General features: G+C 42.8%; 1 protein-coding gene across 1 annotated transcript; it reads left to right on the top strand.

The window, feature by feature from the left end:
• Window positions 1-3,117: 3,117 nt before the first annotated feature.
• Window positions 3,118-5,293, top strand: LOC123075871 (MEIOTIC F-BOX protein MOF-like). The gene is made up of 4 exons (XM_044498373.1): window positions 3,118-4,105; window positions 4,205-4,468; window positions 4,547-4,773; window positions 4,945-5,293. The coding sequence occupies exons 1-4, from the start codon at window positions 3,176-3,178 to the stop codon at window positions 5,291-5,293; spliced, it is 1,770 nt and encodes a 589-aa protein (XP_044354308.1). The 5' UTR covers window positions 3,118-3,175.
• The last annotated feature ends 20,338 nt before the right edge of the window (window positions 5,294-25,631 follow it).

Raw genomic sequence — 25,631 nt, forward strand, 5'->3', positions numbered from 1 at the left:
GAGTCTGGACCGAAACTCCCCAAAGACGGAAGTAGGCAACCCCTTAGTCATCACATCAGCAAACTATTGCGACGTCGGCACATGAAGAACCCGAGCACGGCCAAGGGCAACCTCCTCGAGCACGAAGTGAATATCGAGCTCAATATGCTTCGTACATCGATGGTTGCTACCTCTTGAGCACTGCGTTGGATTTCCCCGAAGAGGAGAGGATGATGCAGCAAAGTAGCGTAAGTATTTCCCTCAGTTTTTGAGAACCAAGGTATCAATCCAGTAGGAGACCACGCACAAGTCCCTCGTACCTACACAAAACGATAGCAACTCGCAACCAACGCTTAGGGGCTGTCAATCCCTTCACGGTCACTTACGAGAGTGAGATCTGATAGAGATAATATTTTTGGTATTTTTGATAGATAGATGCAAAGTAAAAAGTAAAGGCAAAGTAAAACAAAGCAAGTAAATAAAGTGATAGAGATTGATATGATGAGAATAGACCCGGGGGCCATAGGTTTCACTAGTGGCTTCTCTCAAGAGTATAAGTATTCTATGGTGGGTGAACAAATTACTGTTGAGCAATTGACAGAATTGAGCATAATTATGAGTATATCTAGGCAATGATCATGTATATAGGCATCACGTCCAAAACAAGTAGATTGAAACGATTCTGCATCTAGTACTCATCGACCGCTATCCAGCATGCGTCTAGAGTATTAAGTTAAAAAAAGAGTAACGCCTTAAGCAAGATGACATGATGTAGAGGGATAAATTCATGCAATATGATAAAAACCACATCTTGTTATCCTCGATGGCAACAATACAATATGTGCCTTGCAACTCCTTCTGTCACTGAGTAAGGACACAGCAAGATGACATGATGTAGAGGGATAAATTCATGCAATATGATAAAAACCACATCTTGTTATCCTCGATGGCAACAATACAATATGTTCCTTGCAACTCCTTCTGTCACTGAGTAAGGACACCGCAAGATTGAACCCAAAGCTAAGCACTTCTACCATTGCAAGAACTACCAATCTAGTTGGCCAAACCAAAAAGGATAATTCGAAGAGACTTGCAAAGATAACTCAATCATACATAAAAGAATTCAGAGAAGAATCAAATATTTTCCATAGATAATACTGGATCATAAACCCACAATTCATCGGTCTTAACAAACACACCGCAAAAAGAAGATTGCATTGAATAGATCTCCACGAGAGAGGTGGAGAAGATTGTATTGAGATCCAAGAAGAGAGAAGAAGCCATCTATCTACTAGCTATGGACCCGAAGGTCTGAAGTAAACTACCCACACTTCACCGGAGGGGCTATGGTGTTATTGTAGAAGCCCTCCGTGGTGGATGCCCCCTCCGGCGGAGCTCCGGAACAGGATGTGGTTTTTATCATATTGCATGAATTTATCCCTCTACATCATGTCATCTTGCTTAAGGCGTTACTCTTTTTTTAACTTAATACTCTAGACGCATGCTGGATAGCGGTCGATGAGTAGTAGATGCAGAATCGTTTCAATCTACTTGTTTTGGACGTGATGCCTATATACATGATCATTGCCTAGATATACTCATAATTATGCTCAATTCTGTCAATTGCTCAACAGTAATTTGTTCACCCACCATAGAATACTTATACTCTTGAGAGAAGCCACTAGTGAAACCTATGGCCCCCGGGTCTATTCTCATCATATCAATCTCTATCACTTTATTTACTTGCTTTGTTTTACTTTGCCTTTACTTTTTACTTTGCATCTATCTATCAAAAATACCAAAAATATTATCTCTATCAGATCTCACTCTCGTAAGTGACCGTGAAGGGATTGACAGCCCCTAAGCGTTGGTTGCGAGTTGCTATCGTTTTGTGTAGGTACGAGGGACTTGTGCGTGGTCTCCTACTGGATTGATACCTTGGTTCTCAAAAACTGAGGGAAATACTTACGCTACTTTGCTGCATCATCCTCTCCTCTTCGGGGAAATCCAACGCAGTGCTCAAGAGGTAGCAACCATCGACGTACGAAGCATATTGAGCTCGATATTCACTTCGTGCTCGAGGAGGTTGCCCTTGGCCGTGCTCGGGTTCTTCATGTGCCGACGTCGCAATAGTTTGCTGATGTGATGACTAAGGGGTTGCCTACTTCCGTCTTTGGGGAGTTTCGGTCCAGACTCTGTGTCTCTGGCGACGCTTCGACTGCGCGGGGGGGGGGGGGGGGGGGGGGGGGGGGGTTGAGTTGTATTTTGTGTTGCATGTATATTGGAGTTGTGGCCCACGTCCTAGCCTCGTATAGTTGAGGTAGAGGCCTTCCCTTGTAAGTATATATACGTGCACGAGCACCCCATCAATACAACGACTATTGTATTGCAAACTTTCCCGTCTACATCGGCAAATGTGGACTGGACGGCACGGAGTGGTCAACTGCAGACGGCCTTACCATGTGGCTCGTCTTTGCCGGGTGCCCCATACGTGATCTCGGAATACGCTCTATAAACCGAGTTCTTTGGTCTAAACTGAGTGTCGCCTTGTGGGGGCTCGGCAAATTCTCTGATATGCGGTGCGCCAGTGTGTGCCGTGAGCCGTACTCAACTTAGATGTCTTTTGCCGTGATCATGTGTTCGCGTACTCGGTATAGACAAAAGAACTCGGCAACGATAATTTTTTCAGTAGTGTGAACTACCCTGATTGATGATGAATAGATCGGAAGTTGTCATGGAAAAAAATTCTTCCTTGCTTTAGCAAAACTTTTGTTTTGTTTTGTGTCTTAGGGAGAAACATACTGCACGAGTTTGGATTCAGGCATGCAACCGTACGTAGTACCCTTTCCTAAATATAAATCCTTCTAGAAATTTTAACAAATGACTACATATGGAGCAAAATGAGTGATTCTATACTCTAAAGTATGTCCATATATATCCGTATGTGATAGTCCATTTAAATGTGAAATCTCAAAAAAAAAAGTGTATGTTTAGGAACGGAGGGAGTATTAGTTTTTCTTTTAGGGAAGAGGGCGATTTTAATGGTACCAACTCCGTAAACCCCCGCTTGTTTCTTGGAAAGGAATCCGTTCATATATTGGACGACTTTTTTTTGATACGGACATTGGACGACTTCGATCTGTAGGGATACGTAGAGAAGGGGAGGCCGGGAAACAACCAAAGCAGCGTGCATGAGATGAGAGAATCTCCGGCGGGCGACCGGCTGAGCAACCTGCCGGACTGCCTCCTCCACAGCATCCTGTCCCGTCTCAACTGTCGGCAGGTGGTGCAGACCCTAGCGCTCTCGCGGCGATGGCGACACCTCTGGCTCGACGTGCCGTGCCTCCACATCGACACCCGAGAGTTCCGGATCCGATCTGCGCATGAAAACCAGCACCAACACGGGAACAGGATCGAGCAGCAGAAGGAGCGGGAGGTGGAGTTTGGCAAGTTCGAGGACTTCGTCGACTACCTCCTGTTCCACCGCAGCGCCGCCAGGTCGACGCTGGATACCTTGCGGCTGCACATCCATGACAACTTTGGCCGGATCACGACCTACGGCCGGTGGGTTCGCCGCGGCCTCAGGTGCTCCCCGGAAACGCTCGACGTCTCCCACGGCGGAGAGCGCGAAGTTGTCGTGTTACCTCCGCTGTCTTCCTCCTCCGGTGCCCATCGCCTCACAAAGCTACGCCTTGTTCGCGTGCTCCTCCCCTGGAATTTCGAGGAGCTGCTCAGCTCGGGCCTTCCCGTCCTGGAAGACCTGGAGATCAGGAGCAGCTCGTTGCACGGGGTCTCCGGTATCGCGTCCACCAGTCTCAAGAACCTCATTGTCGACCCCTACAGCTGCACTGCAGACTATGGCAACCTGAGCACCGCCTTTGCTGTGGTCGTCCCACGCCTCGCCTCTCTGCACCTCGGCCTTGAGCAATGCGGCAGCTACAGGAGCCAACGGTACCGTGATATCACCGTGGCGCCTTCTCTTCTTCTCCAAGCATCCATCCGCCTCTCAGCCAAGATGGATGATGAGAAACCGGAGGTGGCTGCATACTTGCTAACAACCTTGTGCAAGCTTCTCAGCTCTCTATCCAACGTTAGTAGATTGGAGTTGTCAGGCTTCCAGAAAACAGTAAGTATCTTCTCTTAATTGTTTGTATATGATGCATCGTTTCACTACTTAATTCACGTCAAAATTAACTCGATTGGTTTTGGTGTTTCCAACACACAGATGGTAGCCAAGCGCACGTCACATGCACCTCCTCCGTCTGCATATCCTGGGTCTCCATTTTGGACAGCTCCCCATCCTTTTCAGGGGACCGCGGCGGCGATACTTGTGGCGATACTAGACAAGGATCATTATGGCTTACCAGTATTCGATAACCTAAGAACCCTTATCTTTGATAAATGTGTGATGGGCAACATCATCAACACATTACGTCATTTTCTGACATACACCCCTGTCATCGAGAAGCTTCTTGTGCAACATTGCAAGGTAATTCTAAGCACCTTTTATCTTGATCCATCTTAGCTCTTATGGGTGGTGCTAACATTCTTAAATCCATTCGCGTAGTGCGGAAAGTTTGTGGTTTCTTCGGAAGAGAAGAAGCAACAAGAGAGCCGAAAGCTGAGTGCAGCCTCCAGCCTGAAGCTAGTAGAAATTAAGTACATAGATGATGATCGTCATGACGACCGTCTAGGAAGAGGACAAGGTACTCGACGCATCAATAAGATTTTGCCCATGCTAGAAGAGATGCTGCCGGCAACCACCATTATCCGAGCTACCAGAGATGAAAAAAAGTAGGTATTTTGATTATCTTTATTACGGTTGCTTCTAGCATCCTCTCCCCACATGGAAACACGATATTTGATAAAAAAATAAGTTATTTGCAAATGCTAGTTATACGTAGTTTGTTAACTTTTGATAGTTAGGTAGATATTTGCAACTACTAATTCGTGTAAAAAATGCAGCGCATCCATGGCCTGGAATGAGCCATGGAATGTCGACTCCTCAAGCGACAGCGACACCAGCAGTCCCGCTTTAAGCGAGGATTTGGGTACGCCGCCACTGCCCGACACCAGCAGTCCCGCTTTAAGCGAGGATTTGGGTACGCCGCCACTGCCCTTCGTCCCTTACACTTTGGACGACTTCAACTTTATCAAGGTCATCGAAGGGACAAAGGAGACCGACTCAGAGTTGGAGTATCCCAGGTTAGAGGAGGAGTTGGACAAGGACAACGACGACCATCCGATGGTCAGCAGCAAGCGTCCTCGCCCAGATGATGACCCGGATGGGGCATCCAAGAAGAAGAAGGACTAGATGCCAAGTACTCTAGCTAGTCTTAGTTTGAGGGTCCGACTTATGGAACCGTAATTTGGACATTGCTATTTTGGTTGTGGTATGACATGTTATTTATATATCGATGCATGCAAGGTTTTGGTTACCGGTCAAAATTTCAAGATTTCCCATGGTTACCGCATATTTCCGTGCCCCTCGATAAATCAGCATGCAATGGTTTATATGTTTATTTATATATGATGTGTCTCCATTTTGGACATATCCCCATCCTTTGAATCCATTTCAGCGGACGATGATTCTAGACAAGGATCATTATGGCTTACCAATGTTACATTTTGTTTCGAAAAGGAGGATTACCCCAGTCTCTGCATCAAAATGATGCATATAACTATATTATTGATCAAAGTACCCACCAAGTATGTAGTACGATGCAAGAACTCAAAATGAGCTAAAAAGAGATGAACAAAACAACAACCGTCAAAAATAGGACTTGATGACTATGCACATATCTATTGTTCGACTGGCATCCAAACTAGTTGTAGGTATCCGGTGGTACCGTCTCTCAACGGTGGCATCTATATTTCATATGTTTCTTGACTTCCGCATGGCTGAGTAACGATCACATGTGGATCCAACCATTTTCTCTATAGATAACCTACCAAAAGTTTTGTTTATGTTTTGTCTGTTAAAAATCACGTCATTCCGACAGTTCCATATGGCCCAAAGTAATGGGCACACTTCGACTCTAATAAGCGCCGCTAGTTTAGGATCTACCCCATTTAGCCATGTCCAAATTAAAGTGGCTATGGTAATAGGAGGACTGACATTAAAGGCCACATGCACTATGCGCCACAGTAGCTTGGCTAGTGGGCATTCAAGTAAAAATATGTTGGATCGATTCATCTTGATAACAGAAACAACACCGTTTACTACCCTCCTAACTATGTTTTGCCAAGTTATGTTTATAAAACTTCCTTGTGAACAAACCACATAAAAACTGGAGTATCCTAGGTCGGAGGGGCTGGTGGACGAGACAACGATGACGACGACCAGCCAACGGTCAGCGGGAAGCATCCTCACCCAGACGATGGCCATGAGGGGGGCATCCAAGAAGTAGAAGGACTAGATGCCCAGTATTCTAGCTAGTATTAATTTGAGGGTCCGACTTATGAAACCCTTGTTTGGACTCCCAAGCAGACACCAATAACCTAGAGATGAGCGCTGATGGAAGAACAACTGACTCAGGAGGCCCTTCCAGTATAACTTCATCATTTGCCTGAAAAGTTGGTGCCGTGAGTTTTCTCTAACCATTGGGACCAGAAGTCTCTGTTCCAAAGCGATCTCATCTGGAGCCCTATTTTGATACTCTGCTGGAGGGGCAAACCATTGGGAAGGCTATCTTCATTAACCTTACTGCCTCCATGATGATATGTGAGTATGTACCTGTGAATTCCCAATATATAATCTTGGCAACAGTATGGCAACTACTCACCTGGAAAATGAAAATGAACTGCATGCATACATTGATCCTTTTGTGAGAGAATAAACCTGGGGATGTGACTCGCTGATACCCAGGATGTAGTCCTTCACATCTGTTTTGGTGCCGATCATTAGCAACTGAATGATTCAGGATTTTTTGTGTGTGGCAACAGTAGGGTGGACCTAAAGTGTTTTTCCTTGCATACATTTTTGCATGTGAGTAGTGAACCCGCATGTGTTTGAGTTGATCAGTTTAGCAACTAAATAGCTCAGAAAGTAGCATGTACATGTAGTTGTTCTTTAGCTTCGTTAATTTTGGTTTAGTTTCTGGGCAACTGCTTTTGCTGCTGTGTTTTCCAGCCAGTATAGTATTTCTTGTTTATTGCTCTCTCTCTCTCTCTATCTGTCCGGGAAAGTAACACTTATGTATAGATGCATACAGCACTCAGACTTACATACCGATGGTCTTCACCGAGTGTTCTTTTTTGCATTTTGCACTAACATTAAGGAGGAAGGGGTACAAATATTGCCCTCTCTCATGGTGTTTTTCCCCTCTGTGTTTTCTTGAACAGGGGTAAGGGGTGTCGAAATGCTAAGGAGGAAGAAGAGCCGACTGACTTTGGGTGCAAGAGAATATGGTGAGATAGGGCACAATTTTTTGTAAACGTTCCCCATTAGAAAGAATTGAGAATGTAACTGAATGTACAATGCTCATCACAAAATTGATCCATCTTCCACTAAATCCCAACTTTAGCATCATGGCTTAAATATTCCCACTCCACCCTATCATGCACTTTCATCATGTCCAATTTCAACTCACATACCTGGTCTTCCCGATCCCTCTTTTGCTTCATGAAATCTAGCTACTCATACGCTATGATTATATTATTGGAAATAAGACATCCAGGAACGAAGGCCGATTGCTCCTCAAAAATTATCTCTGGCAAGATGAATCTGAGTCTACTAGCCTGAACCTTGGACACAATTTTCAGCACCACATTACATAAGCTAATAGGACTAATAGGACCGAATTGGGCCTTGAACTTTTGGCATAGTCATGGAAGCACCAACATCCTCCAATTTATGCCAGCCAATGATATACTAGTAGTAGATAACAGAAAATAGAAACGTCCAAATTTCCACATAATAAACTTCAAACATAACTCCTTCCATCCAGTATTGCCAAAAGACAGAACCAAAAAATTCAATATACCACATCACAACAATATAAACATAGAACTTAGTTCACTACAACCATTACTTGATCCATTAAATCATGGAGCGGCTACTGACACTACTAGGGAAAGCCCTACTAGTAGCACTGGTTTTATAGATATCAATAGCGCTTGTACAAGGGCTATCAGTAAGGCGCTACAGCTAACTAGTTTTCTAGCGCTACTGCTATACCTAGTTAGCAGTAGCGCTAGGTAGGGAAAAGCGCTACTGATCATAGTAAGTGGCAGTAGTGTTTCTTTTGAAAGGCGCTACTGCTAAATTTTCCTGTATTTTTAAAACTGCAGCTTATTGTCGTTGTATTTGTATAGGTTTTATATATAGTAATTTCATCATATGATTTTATGACCATGATTAGTTATTATAATTTTTAAAATTGCAGCTTATTGTCGTTGTATTTGTATAGGTTTTATATACAGTAACTTCATCATATGATTTTATGATCATGATTAGTTATCCAGAAATAAGAGATGAAACCTCCTACAAGGCTCCTCAGAGCTCAGCGACTCTCGGCCATCGGATCGATTTTTTGATGCGTTCTGGACCGTTGGATATCGCTCCCGATCGACCTCGTCCATCGGATAAAAAAAAGTTACTACTGGAATGAATAGTTACCGTTGTTCGTGCCACCGCGTGTAATTACCGTGCCCCCACCGGGGCATTTTGGTCATTTCGCAGAGGGGTGGTATAAAAGGGGCGGCTCCCGTGGGAAAAAACCCTAGCCGGCTCCCCTCCCCCTCCCGTGCGCCTCCTCTCCCCCTCTCTCTCGTTCCCCTCCCTCCCGCGCGCCTCCTCTCCTCCTGCCCACATCGCCGCCGCCACCGCCACCCACCGCCTCGAACTACGCCGTCGGCATCCATCCACTGCTCCGGCGCCGTCCAGATGCGACCCCTCCCCTTCTCTCCATGGCCACGAATCCACCCCAGTAGCTCAGGCAGCGGTCTGATCCGGCGACCCCTTCCTCCAACTCGCGCCGTACGTCACCCGGAGTGGAGAGGAGAGGCAGATCCCGCTGCCACCGGCGACCTCCCTCCCTCCCTCCTCATATGGACGTACGGGGCAACACCGCCTGAAACCCTAGCCCCGCCCCTCACCCACCCATGGATGGACGGATGGGGATGGGGTGATGACGGCGGCAGCTTCTTTACTGCCGCCGCGGCGGCGGCCCTCGACACCGATGAATGATGGTTCTTCCTCCTCATCCACGACGCCCATCTCCGGCCATGGCAACCTCGGATCTCCGGCCCTGGTTGGTTCCCTCATGTCCTCCCTCCCCTTGTCTTCTCTGTTTCTTCATCTCCCTCCCTCTCGTTCATCCTGTCTTTGATTTGTTTTGTTTTGTGTGCAGGTTGCTCAGATGTTGTTGTTGCTGCTGTAGGTGGATGTGGTGAGCTCCATCCCATCTTTTTACCCTGCTGAAGCACATACTAATTATGTGGAGTTTTTCGAGTATGTTGAAGCAAAACTCATCTGCTTTGATATTCGGCCAAGCACCTGAGCATATGTGTTCCTGACCTTTGTTTCAATTTTTTAGACTGCCAGCTATAAAGGTCACGGAAGAATAGGGCAACATGGATTCATAAACCCACGGTTGGTGGATGGTGAGCTGTTGGTACTCAATGGCAAGGTAAAAAAACATCTGACGCTTTTGGTTTGCATTTGCAGCAGCACTGCTAGAATTCTACTGAAATAAATATGCAGTTATAAGCTCTTTGATTACGTTTTGTTCTTAATTTTTTTTTGAGAATGTGACTGACTAACGTAGTTAAGTACGTTCAAGAATTAATCTTTCTTTTCTACTCTGGTCGTTTGCCGCTGATGTGTAGTCTATCGTATATTTTTTATGGTTGTTGTACCGTAAATTTGATTAATATAACAACAAAGACTTCCCCAATGAAATATCGGAGATCAAAAGGCATATTAGGGAACATGAAACATGAATTTTCTGTTTCGTCGATGCCATGGAAGAACTGCTAAAGTTTCAATCGTTATGTTCCCCCTCAAATTAGTTTGGCGCCGCAGTCTAGCTCTTTGGGTAGCTAAAGGTTAGACCTTTATGCTTTGGACTATAGTGCAAGTTGGTGATTTTTTTCTGTTCAAAAAATAACTTGAAACTACCTCCCCAAATGTTTCTTTTATTTTCATCCATTGTGGACTCATCAGGTACTAACAAACTTCTTTTTGTGATGATGCAAATCATGATTTAATTACCTTTTCCACTAGGCCCAGGGCGAGGCTGCCGGGCTCCGCGCCGAGGTCAAGCGCCTCTAGGGCCTCCTCGACAGCTCCGACTGTGACGCCAATGGCCCCGGGGGCGCCGGTGGGGACCTGTCCACTGTGCACCAGTAGAAGCTCGCCCTCGAGGAGGAGATCAAGGCCCTCAAGGCTTCCACCGCCTCCACTGCCGCTGACAATGAGGGGGTGGAGGAGGAGGCTGTCGCTCGGCCAAGGAAGGTCTGGCGGTGCCTCACGGGAAGGTGGCCACCTCTACCGCTGCTGGAGCCGCCACCACTGCATCCATCGGGGTGGTTCTCCTCAACCTCAAAAGGTAATCTGGTGCTCCGAAACGAGGCGATGGAAGTTTTTGCTCTGCTACTATGTATGGCTCGTATGAGACTGGATAATCTTTTTTTTGTCGGTGGCGCTGTTATTACTGGACTGGTAGTGTTATGGATTTACGTTCTGCTGGTTAGTAGCTTGATTAATCTGGAGAGTTGGGGTCCTGTCGTGAGCCCTTACCGTTTATGCACTTTGCCTTGCCATGGTAATAATATGTGAAGACTACGTGAAAACCCAGCTATTGGTTGATCACTCGTGTTATTGTTCTGCATTCTGCATTTTATTATGCTGCTGCATCTTATTTCTGTTCTTATTTTATAATGGTATGAACTTCTATTTTGCTGCAAGATTGAAGAGATTCTTTTCAAACACAATATATTTTATGTTGTGGAGTAAGTTTAGCCACAACATGGTCTCTATTTTGTCAATCTTCTGTAATCATTTATGTTGTGGAGTAAGTTTTAAACAAATTCAGTAGAGTTCTGAACCATTGCATCAGTAAGTTTTAAACAAATTCAGTTGAGTTTTAAACAAATTACTAGATCATTAAGTTCTGAAGCATTGCAAATTCTGAATTTTTTTAATCGACGACGACGGCTCCTCCCATCGATGACGTGCCGTCTCCTGCAAGCCCCTCGCCTCCTCCTTGACTGGCGGCAGCGCTGACCCCGACGAGGAGCCCATCCTGCACCTCCTCTAGGAACTAGCAGTAAGCCGTTGATTCTCCTCTGGCCCTTCGTATCTACATTCAGTTAAATATTTGATGAAGATTCGAAGAGGTTCTGATTGTGTTGATTTGTTGCTAGGATAGCTTGGTGCTCCCACAAGTAATTTGGGCTTCTGTCTTGATGTAAGCAGTCACTATCCCCTTCTCAGCTTCGATTGAAACTCACCTGGTTGCTAAGATTATTTGGGTTGTCATCAGTTAATAAAAACGGTTACCTTTAACAATAGAAGTAAAGGAAAACGTAAATGGTTAATGTAGACACTTGTGTACGTAGATTGTTTCAAACAGAATAGGCAAGCAGCATTGTGATGACCCCAAAGGATAGTTAAGTAATGCGTGAGTTTCCTTTGCATTTACTGTCCTAACACCCATGAAATTCACTTTATGAAATGTAACCAAGCTTTATGATTTTCAGCACAAGAATCCATCAGAATTCAATAGCCGATAGTCATGCTGACATGATGGATCGGGACGAACCATTTGATCCCATATTTAGCTGACCTATGGGCAACCCATTTGGTATTTTGGAGCCAAATTTTGTTGAGAGAGCCGCTGCTGGTTTCTTTGGTTGGGGACCTCAGGTTACACATTGCAGGGATGTGCGGCAGCTACCTATCACACTAATAATCCTCAAACTGGAAGGTCTGGTCAGTGCAGGGTGTTATCACCTCATGCCACTGTCCATTGTACTTTTAGTTCAGCTTTCACTTCTATACTCAATTTTTTGTATACATAGACTGCTTATTGTGTTGTCTTTTATTATAACTAGTCATCAACCCGTGCACCTGCACGGGCTAGCGACCTTGAGTCAAAAACTTGGTATTTCATATACTTTGAAAAAATAATGAACATCACAAATCTGATATATGTCCAGAAGCACAATCACTTTTTCAGCCTTTGAATCAACGCACAACCATAATCATTGGCAATGTACAAATCTGATATATGTCCAGTACAAAGTGAAGAAATAATCCCTAAGTCGTGGTGGTAATACGCAAAAGTGCCAAAAAAAATTGAGCTTGTAAAATTATTGGAGAAACTGATACATTATTGAAAAACAGAAAAGTACAAATTAAACTGATACATTATATATGTTTGTGAGTGTACATTCTTTAGTCAATATAGAAATTCTTATTCCTTGGTAAATGATCAGAAGTGTCGAGAAGAATTAGGCTGTTATAAAAAGAATTAAATTATGTGCTATTTTAGTCTTCGAGTTTTTTTCAAGGGTTCTATACGAATACTGTCTTGTTTTCATAGTTCGAATAAACACTAACTGTTTTGCAATAAAAAATTAGAAAACGTTTACCTATTACGTATCACTTGTATGCATGCATGCATTCTCTACTATGACCGATTTCTATTCTCATATACGTACAGATTCGCTCGCTGGTAAATCTGCAAGTCATGCCAATTTGATTAATCAATTAAGACGTGTCTAATTAAAAAAATCATTGAGATGTGCAGCTAGAAAAGCTACTCGGACGTGTTTTTATAATGAAACCTAGAGGAGACGTGTTGGTACGGGCTTTGTTTTTCCCTTGATGGCATGCGTGTTTACTTTGGAAACTGCAAGTTAATTTTTTTTATTGTAATCTCGACTTATTGGAACTTTGTACTAACGGTGACTATGGCTCTTGTTTTTTGAGGGACTATGGCTCTCTTTTTTCATAGCGTGAAGCATGAGGGCTCCTTTTTTTACCTGATTTACCTTTTTATAATAAGACAGGGTCTATTCTGTATTTTTTTGCTGGATTCTATCCTCTATGGGGACGTGTTAGAATGGGCCTTTTTTATTGCCTTTGTTCATGGCCAGATGGAACGTGTCTATTTTTGAAACTGTGCAAGGACACGTTTATTTGTACCGTAATCTCATAGGACTATTAGTATAGATCTTTTCTTATCCTAGCCGTATATTTAACGATCTTACGGTTATTATTGTTGTTTCTCTAGATTAACGTGAAGCCTCGTATGGTGCCTCCAATTAGTAAATATAAGATTTTCTGCAATAGAAATGCTTGCCATAAATGATAATGTACATCTGCTCTTTTCTAAGAATGAAGTCTGTAACCCTCCTTTGGATAAATGCCTATGAACAAGCCAGTTTTATATACCGACCTGTCCCCATGAACAAGTCAGTTGGTAGTTGTTTCTTCAAATAGCACCCGTTTTGTACTCTAATCATGTGAATTACTCCTATTCATGAACAAGAGAGTATCTGCTCATAATAGAGATCTGCCTCCCCGTGACGAGGAGTTCATTATTTAAATAGTTGTCCATGCCATTTTCAATAAGCATAAGCATTACATAAATATTCATTTTGACCATAGGGCAAAAACAGAGGAAATTGATTATATTCCCGTTTTTCTTAGGACCAGGAGCAGCTGCAGGCTATCACGGAACCAGTTCTTTCATTTGTTCTGCAATGCAGTAGGCACACTCCACAATCTCAGTTCCTAATCTTTGTTATGCGCTGAGAGGAGGGAAGAAGGACATTGCGGTCGCAGCCCTATCGGCACCCTTCTCACCTGATTCACCCGCATCACGCCATGCAGGTGATCTTCTCTATTGATATATTAAGAATATTGACTGCATTTCTTCTCTATGTTTCCGAACATTGTATATATTCTGTGCAGATGATGAAGTTTTTAAACTTCTATCTCCTGTAGCAATAGTCTCTTTTGTTCTTGCAAAAATAGGCAACAGTGTATATGATTGGGCATAATCTGCATACTGAGCACATCGTGTGACCCTTAATTATCTAATGATCATGTATTACAAACAGAGAGAGAGAAAATATTACAGGTTAATACTCGGGTTAACTTTCTCAACATTACTGATTCGAATTGGTTTATGAAGTAAATTCATTGTTCCTCTACCTCCGCCACTTGGTCTTGCATTCATGGGAAAACTTCATATGGGTTCTGGCTACAATAAGTTCTATTTCTATGGGTACTGGAGTAACATTGGTTGATGGTCACAAAATGAAAATGTATGCACAAGTGTCCCTCCTCCTCCAAGTCTGTAGTTTGATACAATACAAGTCTGCAAGTGCTCTGAAATTCTGTTTTTATACCCTGTATATATGGTGCCTAAGTTACAGTAAGTTAGTGGTTAACTGAGCTACTGAAGATTGTACTGAAGATGCATGAGTAACAGTAATCTATTGTTGTTTTGGAGGTGTTGATTGCCATTGTGCAATTTGATTCCGTTTTAAAATAATGCACATCTTGGTTTGGTTCAGTTTGAACGTGTGCAATCAAATTGATTTGAAGTAGAGCTGGATCCACGGTGAGAAATGGATTTATAATAGAGCTGGATCCATTGTTCTGAGTTTCTTATGCAGTAGGGTTGGATCTTTAGACTCACAACATTTCTTTTGCTCTGATTCAGGTTCGTTTTTGTGTATTGCTCTTTACTGTCAAGTCTGGAGTTGGTGGTTCTTGAGTGAGCTGCGGAAGCTACTACCGTCTGTTATCTGCTCCATCTGTGCGCCGACGAACAAGTTAATTAGGTGGCTTGGTGTGTGCTTGTCGACCGCCATGGCCGACAACTCATCGTCCTCGACATTACATTCCTTTGCACATGTGTTTGGCCATCTTTTGGTGCATGCGATGGTCTTGTGGACTGCTGTGTTTGTTGTTTGTGATTCAAGCCATCACTAGCTACTGTGATATGTTGTGCAAACTACTGTCATCTCTAAGAATTATGTAACATTCTTTATGTTGACTACATATTAGTTACACTGATGCACTTTTGGTTCTGGAGCTTTAGCAGAACTATATGGTTTGCTTTTGCTATCTAATAACCCAACTATAGTACTTGCTGAGGACCCATCATCTTGGCTTAATTCTGCAACCAATTATATATCTGTATTTCCAATTTGGCATGAACTTCCACATCAACTGTTCTATTTTGCATCCTGCTTGCTTTGCTTTTGTTATATCCAATTTTACTGCCCCTTTGTATTGCTTTGAGAAAATGTTCCAGGCTATTGATTTAACTTAGTGGGTTGAACTATCATAAGCAATCATTTTAATTCTCATTTGCCAACTGTACTGGGTTCATCCATCCCAAACAATCATTCTAATTCCCATTTGGCAGCATTAAATGCTTTGTTTAAGCGCTTCAATAGTACGTTGAGCCAGGCACCCTCGCGCCAAGGCGCGTTGCCGGTCTAGTTATATATATCAGTGGATGAAATGAAACATGCGGTGCACATCGAAAGTACTACTAATCCAAACTAGATCAAGTTTGGATTAGTAGTACTTTCGATGTGCACCACGTGTTGCCTCCACTTGAATCTAATCCATGTTCATTTCACCCACTCATATATATAATAACTCATCATGCTCACAAATATAACAACATAGCATCACGCATCATCATAATAATAAATAACTCATCATGGTTATCATAATAACAAGTCTTACTCATCATCATTATACAACTTCTATTCGTTATCATAATAACAAGACCTACTCATCATCGTACAACTTCTACTCGTTATCATAATAACAAGTCATACTCATCATCATAATAGTCATCTAACCAACCCTACTTAATTGTTCTTAGCACATGATCATGAGTATTAGCTAGGACCTACTACTACCCTCTCCAAGGTAAAATAGCATAAAACAAGATAGGCCCTGACTCTCCCTTATGGAGAATGGAGATTATCCTGTCTCTAATTCTTGCGCTTCGCACAATGTTGCTTCCAAGTAGCTCCCTATGAGTGTCCATACTTTTTTTTTTCTAATATTTGATTGTCATGTCTTGATCGGTTTTAGAAATCTGGTATGAACAGCAGTGAAGCCTAGGATGACTTGGCCGTAAGCTAATAACATCAAGGCGATCACAATCCTTCGGGATTTTTTGTTGAAAAACATAGTAATAACTTCGTAATTAGCAATGTAGTTTAGCTTTAGAAGAATTTATGCAAAATATGCACGGATGTCATAATAGTAAAATATCTTACCATGCCATCTCCATGGATGTTACCGTAGTTCAACACGTGCACTAGTGGCACGTATTGACCATAGTGTGCAGGAGTTTGATAACTGATATTGTAATTCTGAACATCATTAATAAATAATATAAGATGACCTTCTACTGATAAGTTAATTCTGCGCCATCAGTGTAGTAGGTTCTGTCTACCATATTCCGTACACTTTTTGAAGAATGAAAATAAGATGTTAATGGAAATAAGCTGTCAACTATTTTGAAATAAACAATATAAATTACTTAATAAATATGTTTGAGAAACTCACGTAGAGGTAGAAGTGGAAGCGTATCAACAAGGACACAAATGCCATTGTCTTGATCACCAAGATCGAAGGTGACATACATACCCTCGTAAAAATCATATGCCTTTCACAGTGCTTCCCAATTCGAGCAACCAAAATAGGATACGCTCTCCGAATTGTATAGCCTTACAGCAAAAGCATAACCATGATGGGTCCTGAGATGAATTATCTTTGTCTCCATATTTTCATGATCTTCGAAATCCAGATGCTCAAAGACATAGCGTCTTGCATAGCATGGGATAAGCTAGTCGGATGGTAAAAGACTAAAATTACACGTTGAAGAAGCATAAGTCATGCTTAATTAAGAAAAAAGACTTGTCGTTGTGTACCATTTCAACATCGAAGGTCTCATCGAGCTTAACACTGAAGCGTCGACCGTCTACCAGGTGAGGCCTGTCGCATAGACCCCGGTCGTCACCGCAGTAGTCGCACTCCGGTATCCTATCGTCATCGTCAGACATTTCTTATGTCCATAATTTAAAGATTAAACTTGTAAAATTCAATATATGTACTACAAAAACTAAATTAGATCATTATTATTCATCACGGGTTGACTGTCGGTCTATCGACTCTTGAAAACTGTCATCTCATCTCATGTGGTGTATATGGTGGACACTCCCTCAATGATTTTCGACCTTCGGTGATGGTCGTTACTCCTTCTTCCCCTCGTGCATAACAAAGGTATAGCACCCGGAGAAGAAGGAAAAACGACCCCCCACGACCATAGTCGGGATTCTTCGTCCTCTCTCATATATGGTGCACACTCCCTAACTGATTTTTCGACCGTCGGTGATGGTCGTTACTCCTCCTTCCCCTAGTGCATAACAAAGGTCTGGCACAAGGAGAAGAAGGAGAAACGACCCCCACGACAACAGCCGGGATTCTTCTTCTCTCATATATGATGCCGACTTTCTCCCTCACTCATTTTTTCACTGTCATGTATGGAGCCCCGACAGACTTAAAGTCTACCCAAAATGTTGTTTAATTATCTTTCTACAAAATCCGGGCCACTCGATATTTCCTACATATTCTAGCACAAGTCATACTAAAATTCACGAAAAAATCCGCATGACCTTTGCTAAAAAGGACATATATCGAGCGCCTAAAATTTGTCAGAATGGAAATTAATCAACACTCCGGCAAAACATAGGCCACTGTGAGGTGTTCCCAGCAAACATAGGCCAGTCATGTAGCTACTACTCTACTACAACTATAAAAACATCTACATCATCATCGGCATGGGGATTTGGTTGGTCTCACCTCGAGGTCGGAGGTGGTCGTTGACAGGGACGACGGTGGGGATGATGCAGGGGCTCCTTGATTTCTGCAAAAACAAAATATAAACAAAAACATTATTATCCTCATCGTAGGACTTAGTGAAACCCTATGTGTAAAACATCCTAGGTGTAACCCTAACAATTACTAAAAATACCTTGTTCTAACCCTGAAAATTGAAAAGACCTATACATTTACTAAAAATACCCTAGTTCTAGCTCTACCATCTGTCCATCCATCCATCTATCTATATATCCTCATAAACCCTAGAAAAATACACTAGTTTTTAACTACTGTCTACTTCTTGAATCATAGAAAATGCCCTAATTTCACATAACTTAGAGTTTGAAACCCTATGTCTAACACAAAAACAAAAGACTTACATGTACTGAAAATTTTCTAATATTTTGTTCTATTGTACATTTACTAATTTTCTATTCTATTCAAAAGAAGAAAAATTACTAAAAATTTCCTATTCTATTCAAAAGACCTACATTTACGAAAAAACATATTCAAAAAACCTACATTTACTAAAAATGTCATATAGCATCCTAATACATTTATGTACCTAATGCATTTCTATTACTAAAAAATTCTATACCTAAATTTTTTTACAGAGAGAGGTGGGAGGAGGAGGAGGAGGATGTGAGGGCTTCGGGTGGCTGGGGGAGGGAGGAGAGAGGAGGGAGGAGGGAGTAGGGCGGTCGGAGGAGGTGGGAGGAGAGCATCGAGCGCCGGCGGAAGGAGAGAGGAAGGCCGCCAGAGGGAGGAGAGAGGAGGGCGCAGGCAGCGACAGGAGGAGGCAGGGAGGAAGGCATATACCTTGGGGGCAACGGTGGGTGACGGCAGGCGGCGGCGGCGGCGGCGCGCGGAGGAGAGAGAGCGAGTGAGAGTGCGAGGGGAGAGTGAGGACGCGCATGAGCCGGTGTGGATATGGTGCCCGTAGTAGTAGCGTTGGTTGGTAACCACCGCTACTGCTAAGCTACATAGCACTAGCGCGTTAAGGGAACCAGCGCTACTGCTATGATAAATAGCAGTAGTGCTTTTAATGAATCAACGCTACTACTAACGCTAAGCATGTAAAAAAAGTATCAAAAAAGCATTGGTCATCAATGATCTTTTTGTGTAGCATCTAAATTGTCAGTATGAATCTTCACTAGTTTAGGAACCGACGAAGATTCATATTGCCACAGATCCTACATATACAGTACAATGAAGACCAAGTGGTTGTGATAGTTTGAGAAGCGCCATATTTAAGATGGTAAACATTCCGTTCGTGGTGCGAGGTGGGACTAAACTTGGGTCTAAGAAGGTGGATGAATTTAGCAGTAGCGCTTGTTACAGGAAAGCTCTATTTCTAAGTACTCCCTCCAATCCCTTATACAAGGCCACAAACTCATATTACAGGTACCAAGATAAAATTTAATGACTCCTTTGCAATTCAACTTTTCTTTTCGTTAATCGGGATCATTAATACACCACAAGCATGCAACGAATGAATGGGAAGGAAGTGGTGAAGTGTCATTATGGCTACATGCATGTAAGCATTAAAAAGTTGCTAGTATGAGGAAATATCATTAATTTTTGCCTCGATTACTGTTGGTGGCCTTGTATTGATGCAAAATGTATTTTAGATAGTGGCCTTGTATAAGGGAATGGAGGGAGTACAATAGTAGTAGCGTTGTTTATGTATGAGCGCTACTAGTATACCTAGCCTGTCGGCAACGGTCTGCCAATTATAGTAGTAGCGTGTTTTTTAACTACCCCGCTACTGCTATGTGCATAGTAGCAATGCTCTTTCTGCTCAAGCGCTATTGCTAATTAGCAGTAGCGCTTCCTTTTAAAAAGCGCTAGTGGTAAGCTGTTGTGTATAAGGTTATCCCTAGTAGTGTGAGGGGTGGCTGGGCGCTAGTTGCCGCATGGTTCTGTGCGGTGACGAAGGTGGAGTGGCGTTCCGTCTAAAGTATCAATGACGGCGAGTCTTGGTGGCAAGGTGCAACGGGGTCTCGGCGCTGGATACCATTTGATGGGTGCGTGCTGGAGGCTGGTGTTTTCCAGAATCGTGGTGGCGTCGACGATAGAAGGGTCTGCCAAGATCAGTGCAGTGATTGATCTTGAAGATGGGAATGCGGAATAGGGCTGTGTCAGACTCTTCAGAGTGTGCATGCGGTGCATGTTGAGGGTCTGTCAGGCCGGTTGGTGCTCGTGGCACGAGGTCAGGGACATCAACCATGTAGGTAGGAGGCGGCAGCTTCTGTGAGGAGGGTGGCTTTGGGTTGATCTATGTATTTATTTTGTAAGGCCTTGTTGAATAATGCAATGAAGATGACTGTATGCATCGAACGATGCAGAGGCCGGGCGCCGGGTAATCCTCCTTTTTGAAAATATGCATATGTACATTAAACATGTACTAGTGGGGAATCCAGACTCATGGAACGGTTAGCCTTATCAATTCCATCATTGCCATTCCACTGGTGGAAAAAGAGGCTTCCGTCCAGCCCCATTAGTCGCGAAACTGTAGGAACCGCGACTAATGAAGTCTTTAGTCGCGGTTCGGCAGATGAACCGCGACCAAATGCCTGGGCCCAGGGCGCTCGCGGGCTTTAGTCGCGGTTGGCCAGGCCAACCGCGACTAAAGGTGCCCAAAGGCCTTTAGTCGCGGTTGGCCAGGCCAACCGCGACTAAAGGTCCTCCCTTTTAGTCCCGGTTTGTGGCACGAACCGGAACTAATGGGGTTGAGACCTTTAGTCCCGGTTCGTGCCACGAACCGGTACTAAAGGTCCCATTTTCAAACTCTACCCCCCCCCGTGGGATCGCCTTTTCAGTTTTAAAAAAAATAAAAGAAAATAATGGAAATGTCAAAAAAATAAAAGAAAATAAGTTTCTCATGTGATATGTGGTCTAGTTGTTGGGAAAATTTGCAAATGTGAATTTTGACTTTATTTGCAAAATCTCTCTGAAATTTGTAAAAATGGGCATAACTTTTGCATACTAACTCGGATGAAAAAGTTTTTTATATGAAAAATCATCTACTCGAAAAGTTACATCCAAATTTAACATGGGGAACCCCGTTAAACATTTTCAAAATCCTCAAAAACCTAATAGAAAAAAAGTTACGGGGCTTGTAAGATCTAGAGTGGAAAAAATTGAAAAAAATTCAAACAGTGGGCAAACTATGGTCAAACAATGGTCAAACTAATTATTGTAGAATATTAGTGTTACTAAATAATTATTTTAATTATTTCAATTTTGGTCAAATCTGGTCAAACTGTGGTCAACTGTGGTCAAACTGTGGTCAAACAATGGTCAAACTAATTATTCAAGAAATATTAGTGTTACTAAATAATTATTGTTTTTTAAAACAATAGTTTCAAACTCAAACAGTGAAATGTGTCACTTCATGCTCAAGCAAAATTCCTGAAGGTTAATAGGATTGACATCTTATTATTGTTAGGAAAACAACAAGTGCAGACTTGGAGCGTGGGAGAATAGAACCCGGAAGTTAAGCGTGCTTGGGCTGGAGTAGTGAGAGGGATGGGTGACCGGTTGGGAAGTTAGATGATTTGGAATGATGAGGGGTGATAAAAGAATAAATTGAGAAGTGATGAGGGGTGGTGATTAGAGACTAGAGGTTAAAATAATTCAGAAATTTGAAAAAAAAATTCAATTTTTTTTTCAAAAACCTGTGGCGGCCTTTAGTCGCGGTTAGCCACAAGAACCGCGACTAAAGGTCCTCCGCCCCGAAGGCCACCTGGCGCCCACGTGGACGGGCCTTTAGTCGCGGTTCTTAAGCAACCGCGACTAAAGGGGGGGGCCTTTAGTCGCGCCCGTTCGGTCGCGGTTGCGCAACCGCGACTAATGGCAGTTGCGAACCGCGACCAAAGGCCCTTTTTCCACCAGTGTTCATTCTCTCTTCTTCTTTTATTTTAATCTTGCACTTTAGTATAAGTTACCAATCGCTCGCAACATTTTCAAACTTTCATTTTCACTTTGCTTTGAACCAAGTCATAAACTTTCAAGAACAACTCATAAACCTCAATAAGAGGCTAAACCCCTCCTCGTGCTCCTTGTGGTATCACACTCTTACTTTGAATAGTTACAACTAAACTATGTGCACTTGAAGATCATCAGCTACCAATATGGGGCCCTCCCCGCACAACATCTTCACCGGCGCACTCCGGAAGAGGAGCGCCGGCAAGGTATGACCAAAGCTAGGAAAAGATGGGGTGGAGCGGCAACAAGGGTGGACACCCAGCTGGCGGAGAACTACAGTGGCTAGCAACTGCAGCCCTCGGTTGAGGCTGAGGAGGGTCCCCCTGTATAGGCTCGATGCTAGAGGAATTGTCATCCAAAGGTCGCCGCCACCATCAGACAGATTGAGCGGAAGGTCGGCCTATCAAGGGCAGGGGAGCCTCAATAGAAGGGCCCTCCAAGTCTAGTTGAAGGACAAGCTCCCACCCCACCGTCCTGAAGTAGAATTGCGACATCACAAAACCATCAATCTCGGATGGGTCCGAGCATAGAACCTGGATACACACAGGACCCCCCCCCCCCCCCCCCCCCTCGTTAGTGACCACTCATCTAATGCTACCATCTTACTTATGGCCTCCTAGACCACTATAATGATGTGGTCCTTCTTGGCTTCCTTGGGTATCCCATCAATGAACACATGTGGAGAGAGCGAGGAGGTCACCTCAGTATTGATACTGAAGGGCTTGACGTGACCTTGATCCTGTTAACCTGGAGCGTGATCATGTAACCCCGCAAACACATGTGGAGAGTCTCATCGAAAGTGAGGCCACTGCGATTCCAATGGAATTGTCATTTGCTAAGACAAGTATTTTGTAGTTGTCCTATATCTCTCTAACGTAGGCTGACAAAGCAATCAATTTCTTTTTCCACTTTAGCAACTTCTTTCTTATTGTCTTCTTCTATAATGAATTAGAATTTTTTTTTAATTAGTGTGATGATTAGACGAATTACCCAAGTTGCTAGAAATATGTACATAGAGGATCTGGCATTTGTCGGAAAATATAAAGCAATCGGACAAAACCAATCTATTATTGGTTTCATAGACCAATTTGATAATTGCAGTTATCTTGTTGACTTTAGAGGTCGAATAATGTAGGGGTAACACATTAGAGCACTTTGTCGACGGACAATCACAATAATCTAGTTAATTAAATTTATATTTTCCGAAATTGGACCAAAAAAAGTAGTAATAGAAAAAATTATGTCTTCACATAATCAAGTGGAAGCACGCACAGAGTCGTTCTAAAATAATTTTTAAACAGGGGCTATATAGAACAATAATTTCATACTAAACCTTTATGTTTATTTCAAATTAATTCTACCATGTTAAAAATTAATCGGTATATTTGTTACTATTAACTATAGTAGTTAGTCAGATAACAATGTTTGTAAATAATTTTATATTATTTTTGTTGTAGAGTTGACGTGTATATCATTGCAAATTTCCTGCAAAATTTAAAATGTATGATGTCAAAAAAAATTATCTTTTTAGTTCAAAAAATTCTTTTATATAATACATACACATATATTTGCATGCACACGCTTGTGTTCATATATCTTTTTATATTAATATATATGATGGTAGAGATTTGTAAATCGTATACACTAACAAATATATTAATTGTGGTTTCTAGCTAGGGTACATTAGGCAATCATAGTGATATTTGTGTGACACTGGAGTTAACTTTTCTTTACCATTTGGAGTTATCTTAATGGCGGTCTGTCGCGTGCGCGTCACCTACGCAATCCCACTCCTCCGCACGTTCTGCGTCGTCAGTGAAGCTGCCGGAGAAGACGCCAAGGATATCCTTGCCTTCAGCCTGGGCGGCGTCCTTGCCTTGGGTCCTTGGGAAACCTTCCTGACGATGAGATCTCTGACGCAGTGCGTGCCCATGTCACCGCCGGTTGTGTCCGCCCCACCTCGTGCCTCGCGGCTGCAGTAAGCCTCGAAACTGCCGTGGCGTTCCCGGCGGCAGCAGCCCCATGAGTCGGCCCTGGAAGAGTTAGATTGGAGTTGGGCCAAGCAATCCCCACATGATATTGGTTAATCACCAAGAGAACAGGGGTTATCTTGTGTTTAAGTGGATCGTTGGAGATCCCACCTTTGATCGGTGCCGTTCAGCATATATCTGATGGACCACGACAAAATTTTCAGATTTTTCAGTAGACACCTATTTTCACTGGATACTTCGCCTTAAATCATTTTGAAGCATAATAACACAAACCTCACATCATTACACAACAACTTAGTTTCTCATGTTACTACAGGATATACGGCCTATAGTCCAGCATGGACCAGAAGACCTTCACTTGAAGCTTGGCAGTACCACAAGAGATATCCTTTTTATCTTCACCACGGTGTCGTGGTGTGAATTCAACGTTCCATTGTCTAGTAGCAACAGCACCACCACCAGGGACTGCAAAGCCAAATGTGAGCATACCATTCAGACGGAGGGTCATGACACGCCGCCGCAGCGTGATAACTGCACGGTCTTCACAAGACATCACACCATCTTCGTCACTATTATAAATCACAATCCTAGGCTCGATGCCCTCGATGCCAGCCATGATCTTTCCATAGAAACGTCCCTCGAGTAACTTGATCTCAAAGGTACTCTCGGCCGCATTAAGAAGAGTTGCATACCTCACCTCCACAATACTAAACCAGCTTTCAAGCATTTGATGTGCAACAGCAACCTTTTTGTCTCTAGGCAGAACTCGTCCATCAATCATAAGCAAACCCTTGCTGATTTGCTCGCCTAGAGGCTCCTCGCCAAGCTTGATTTTAAGATCAATCTCCAGATATATGAAATCAAGTAATACCAGACCTCGACCTGGGCCAGTTAAGATCAAATTTTCATCCTGTGAAAAGCAATAGCTCAAAATATTAGATTAAGAAAATCCAAATACCAATAAAACCTGCAACGGAATATACAATAGAGTTACAAACTAAATAAAATCAAGAGGCATGCACATAAGCAGTGATTTTGAAGCAAAGACGTACGTACCATAGACTTGATAGGTTGGCAATTGTCCCCGGTGCGGTTAAAGAGGTACATGCACTTGTGGTCGATGCTGTCTCTAGCGATAATAGTGCCATACACATTGATGGGGAAGCCTTTATCCGAGGAGACTATCTTAACAGAAAGTATGTTTGCAGTGTCTTGGAGTTTCAAACCATGTACATACCTCTTGGTGTATCGCATTGGAGGGATAGGCGCTGCGATGGAAAAAACAAAAGCAGCAGCAGCTAATTGTGAGGGACAAAAGAATTATGTAAAGCAAAAAATGCAATACAATTCAGTTTTCGTATTCACATTAATACTGCGGGAAATTCATTTTTCAGACCATGTTTGCCTCTCATCAACACAGCAAAGTATTCTTATTTCACTTAGCTTAGACAGTACAAATCAAGCCACTCAGCAACAATAGCATATATAGTTGATGCAAACTAACACGAGGCAGATAAATAACAAGACGTGGTAAGAATGAAACATTTCCTGTTAACTTTTACATTAATCAGGCTTTGAGTCGGCAAGCATAACAAGTAAGGGTACTGAACGCAAATCGTTTTTGGTCTCAGGAATCTATAACTATACTACTCTTGTTACTTTTGTTAGTATATTCATTCATTTCAAACAATGAGCCAACAAATGAGCAGTAATCGACAACGCATCATGTGCAATTGTTCTGAATTATCAAATATGGCACTGAATATTGTGCAACTGTTCTAAACATAACTACGCAT

This window comes from Triticum aestivum, chromosome 1B, assembly GCF_018294505.1.
Source record: "Triticum aestivum cultivar Chinese Spring chromosome 1B, IWGSC CS RefSeq v2.1, whole genome shotgun sequence".
Classification (NCBI taxonomy): domain Eukaryota; kingdom Viridiplantae; phylum Streptophyta; class Magnoliopsida; order Poales; family Poaceae; genus Triticum; species Triticum aestivum.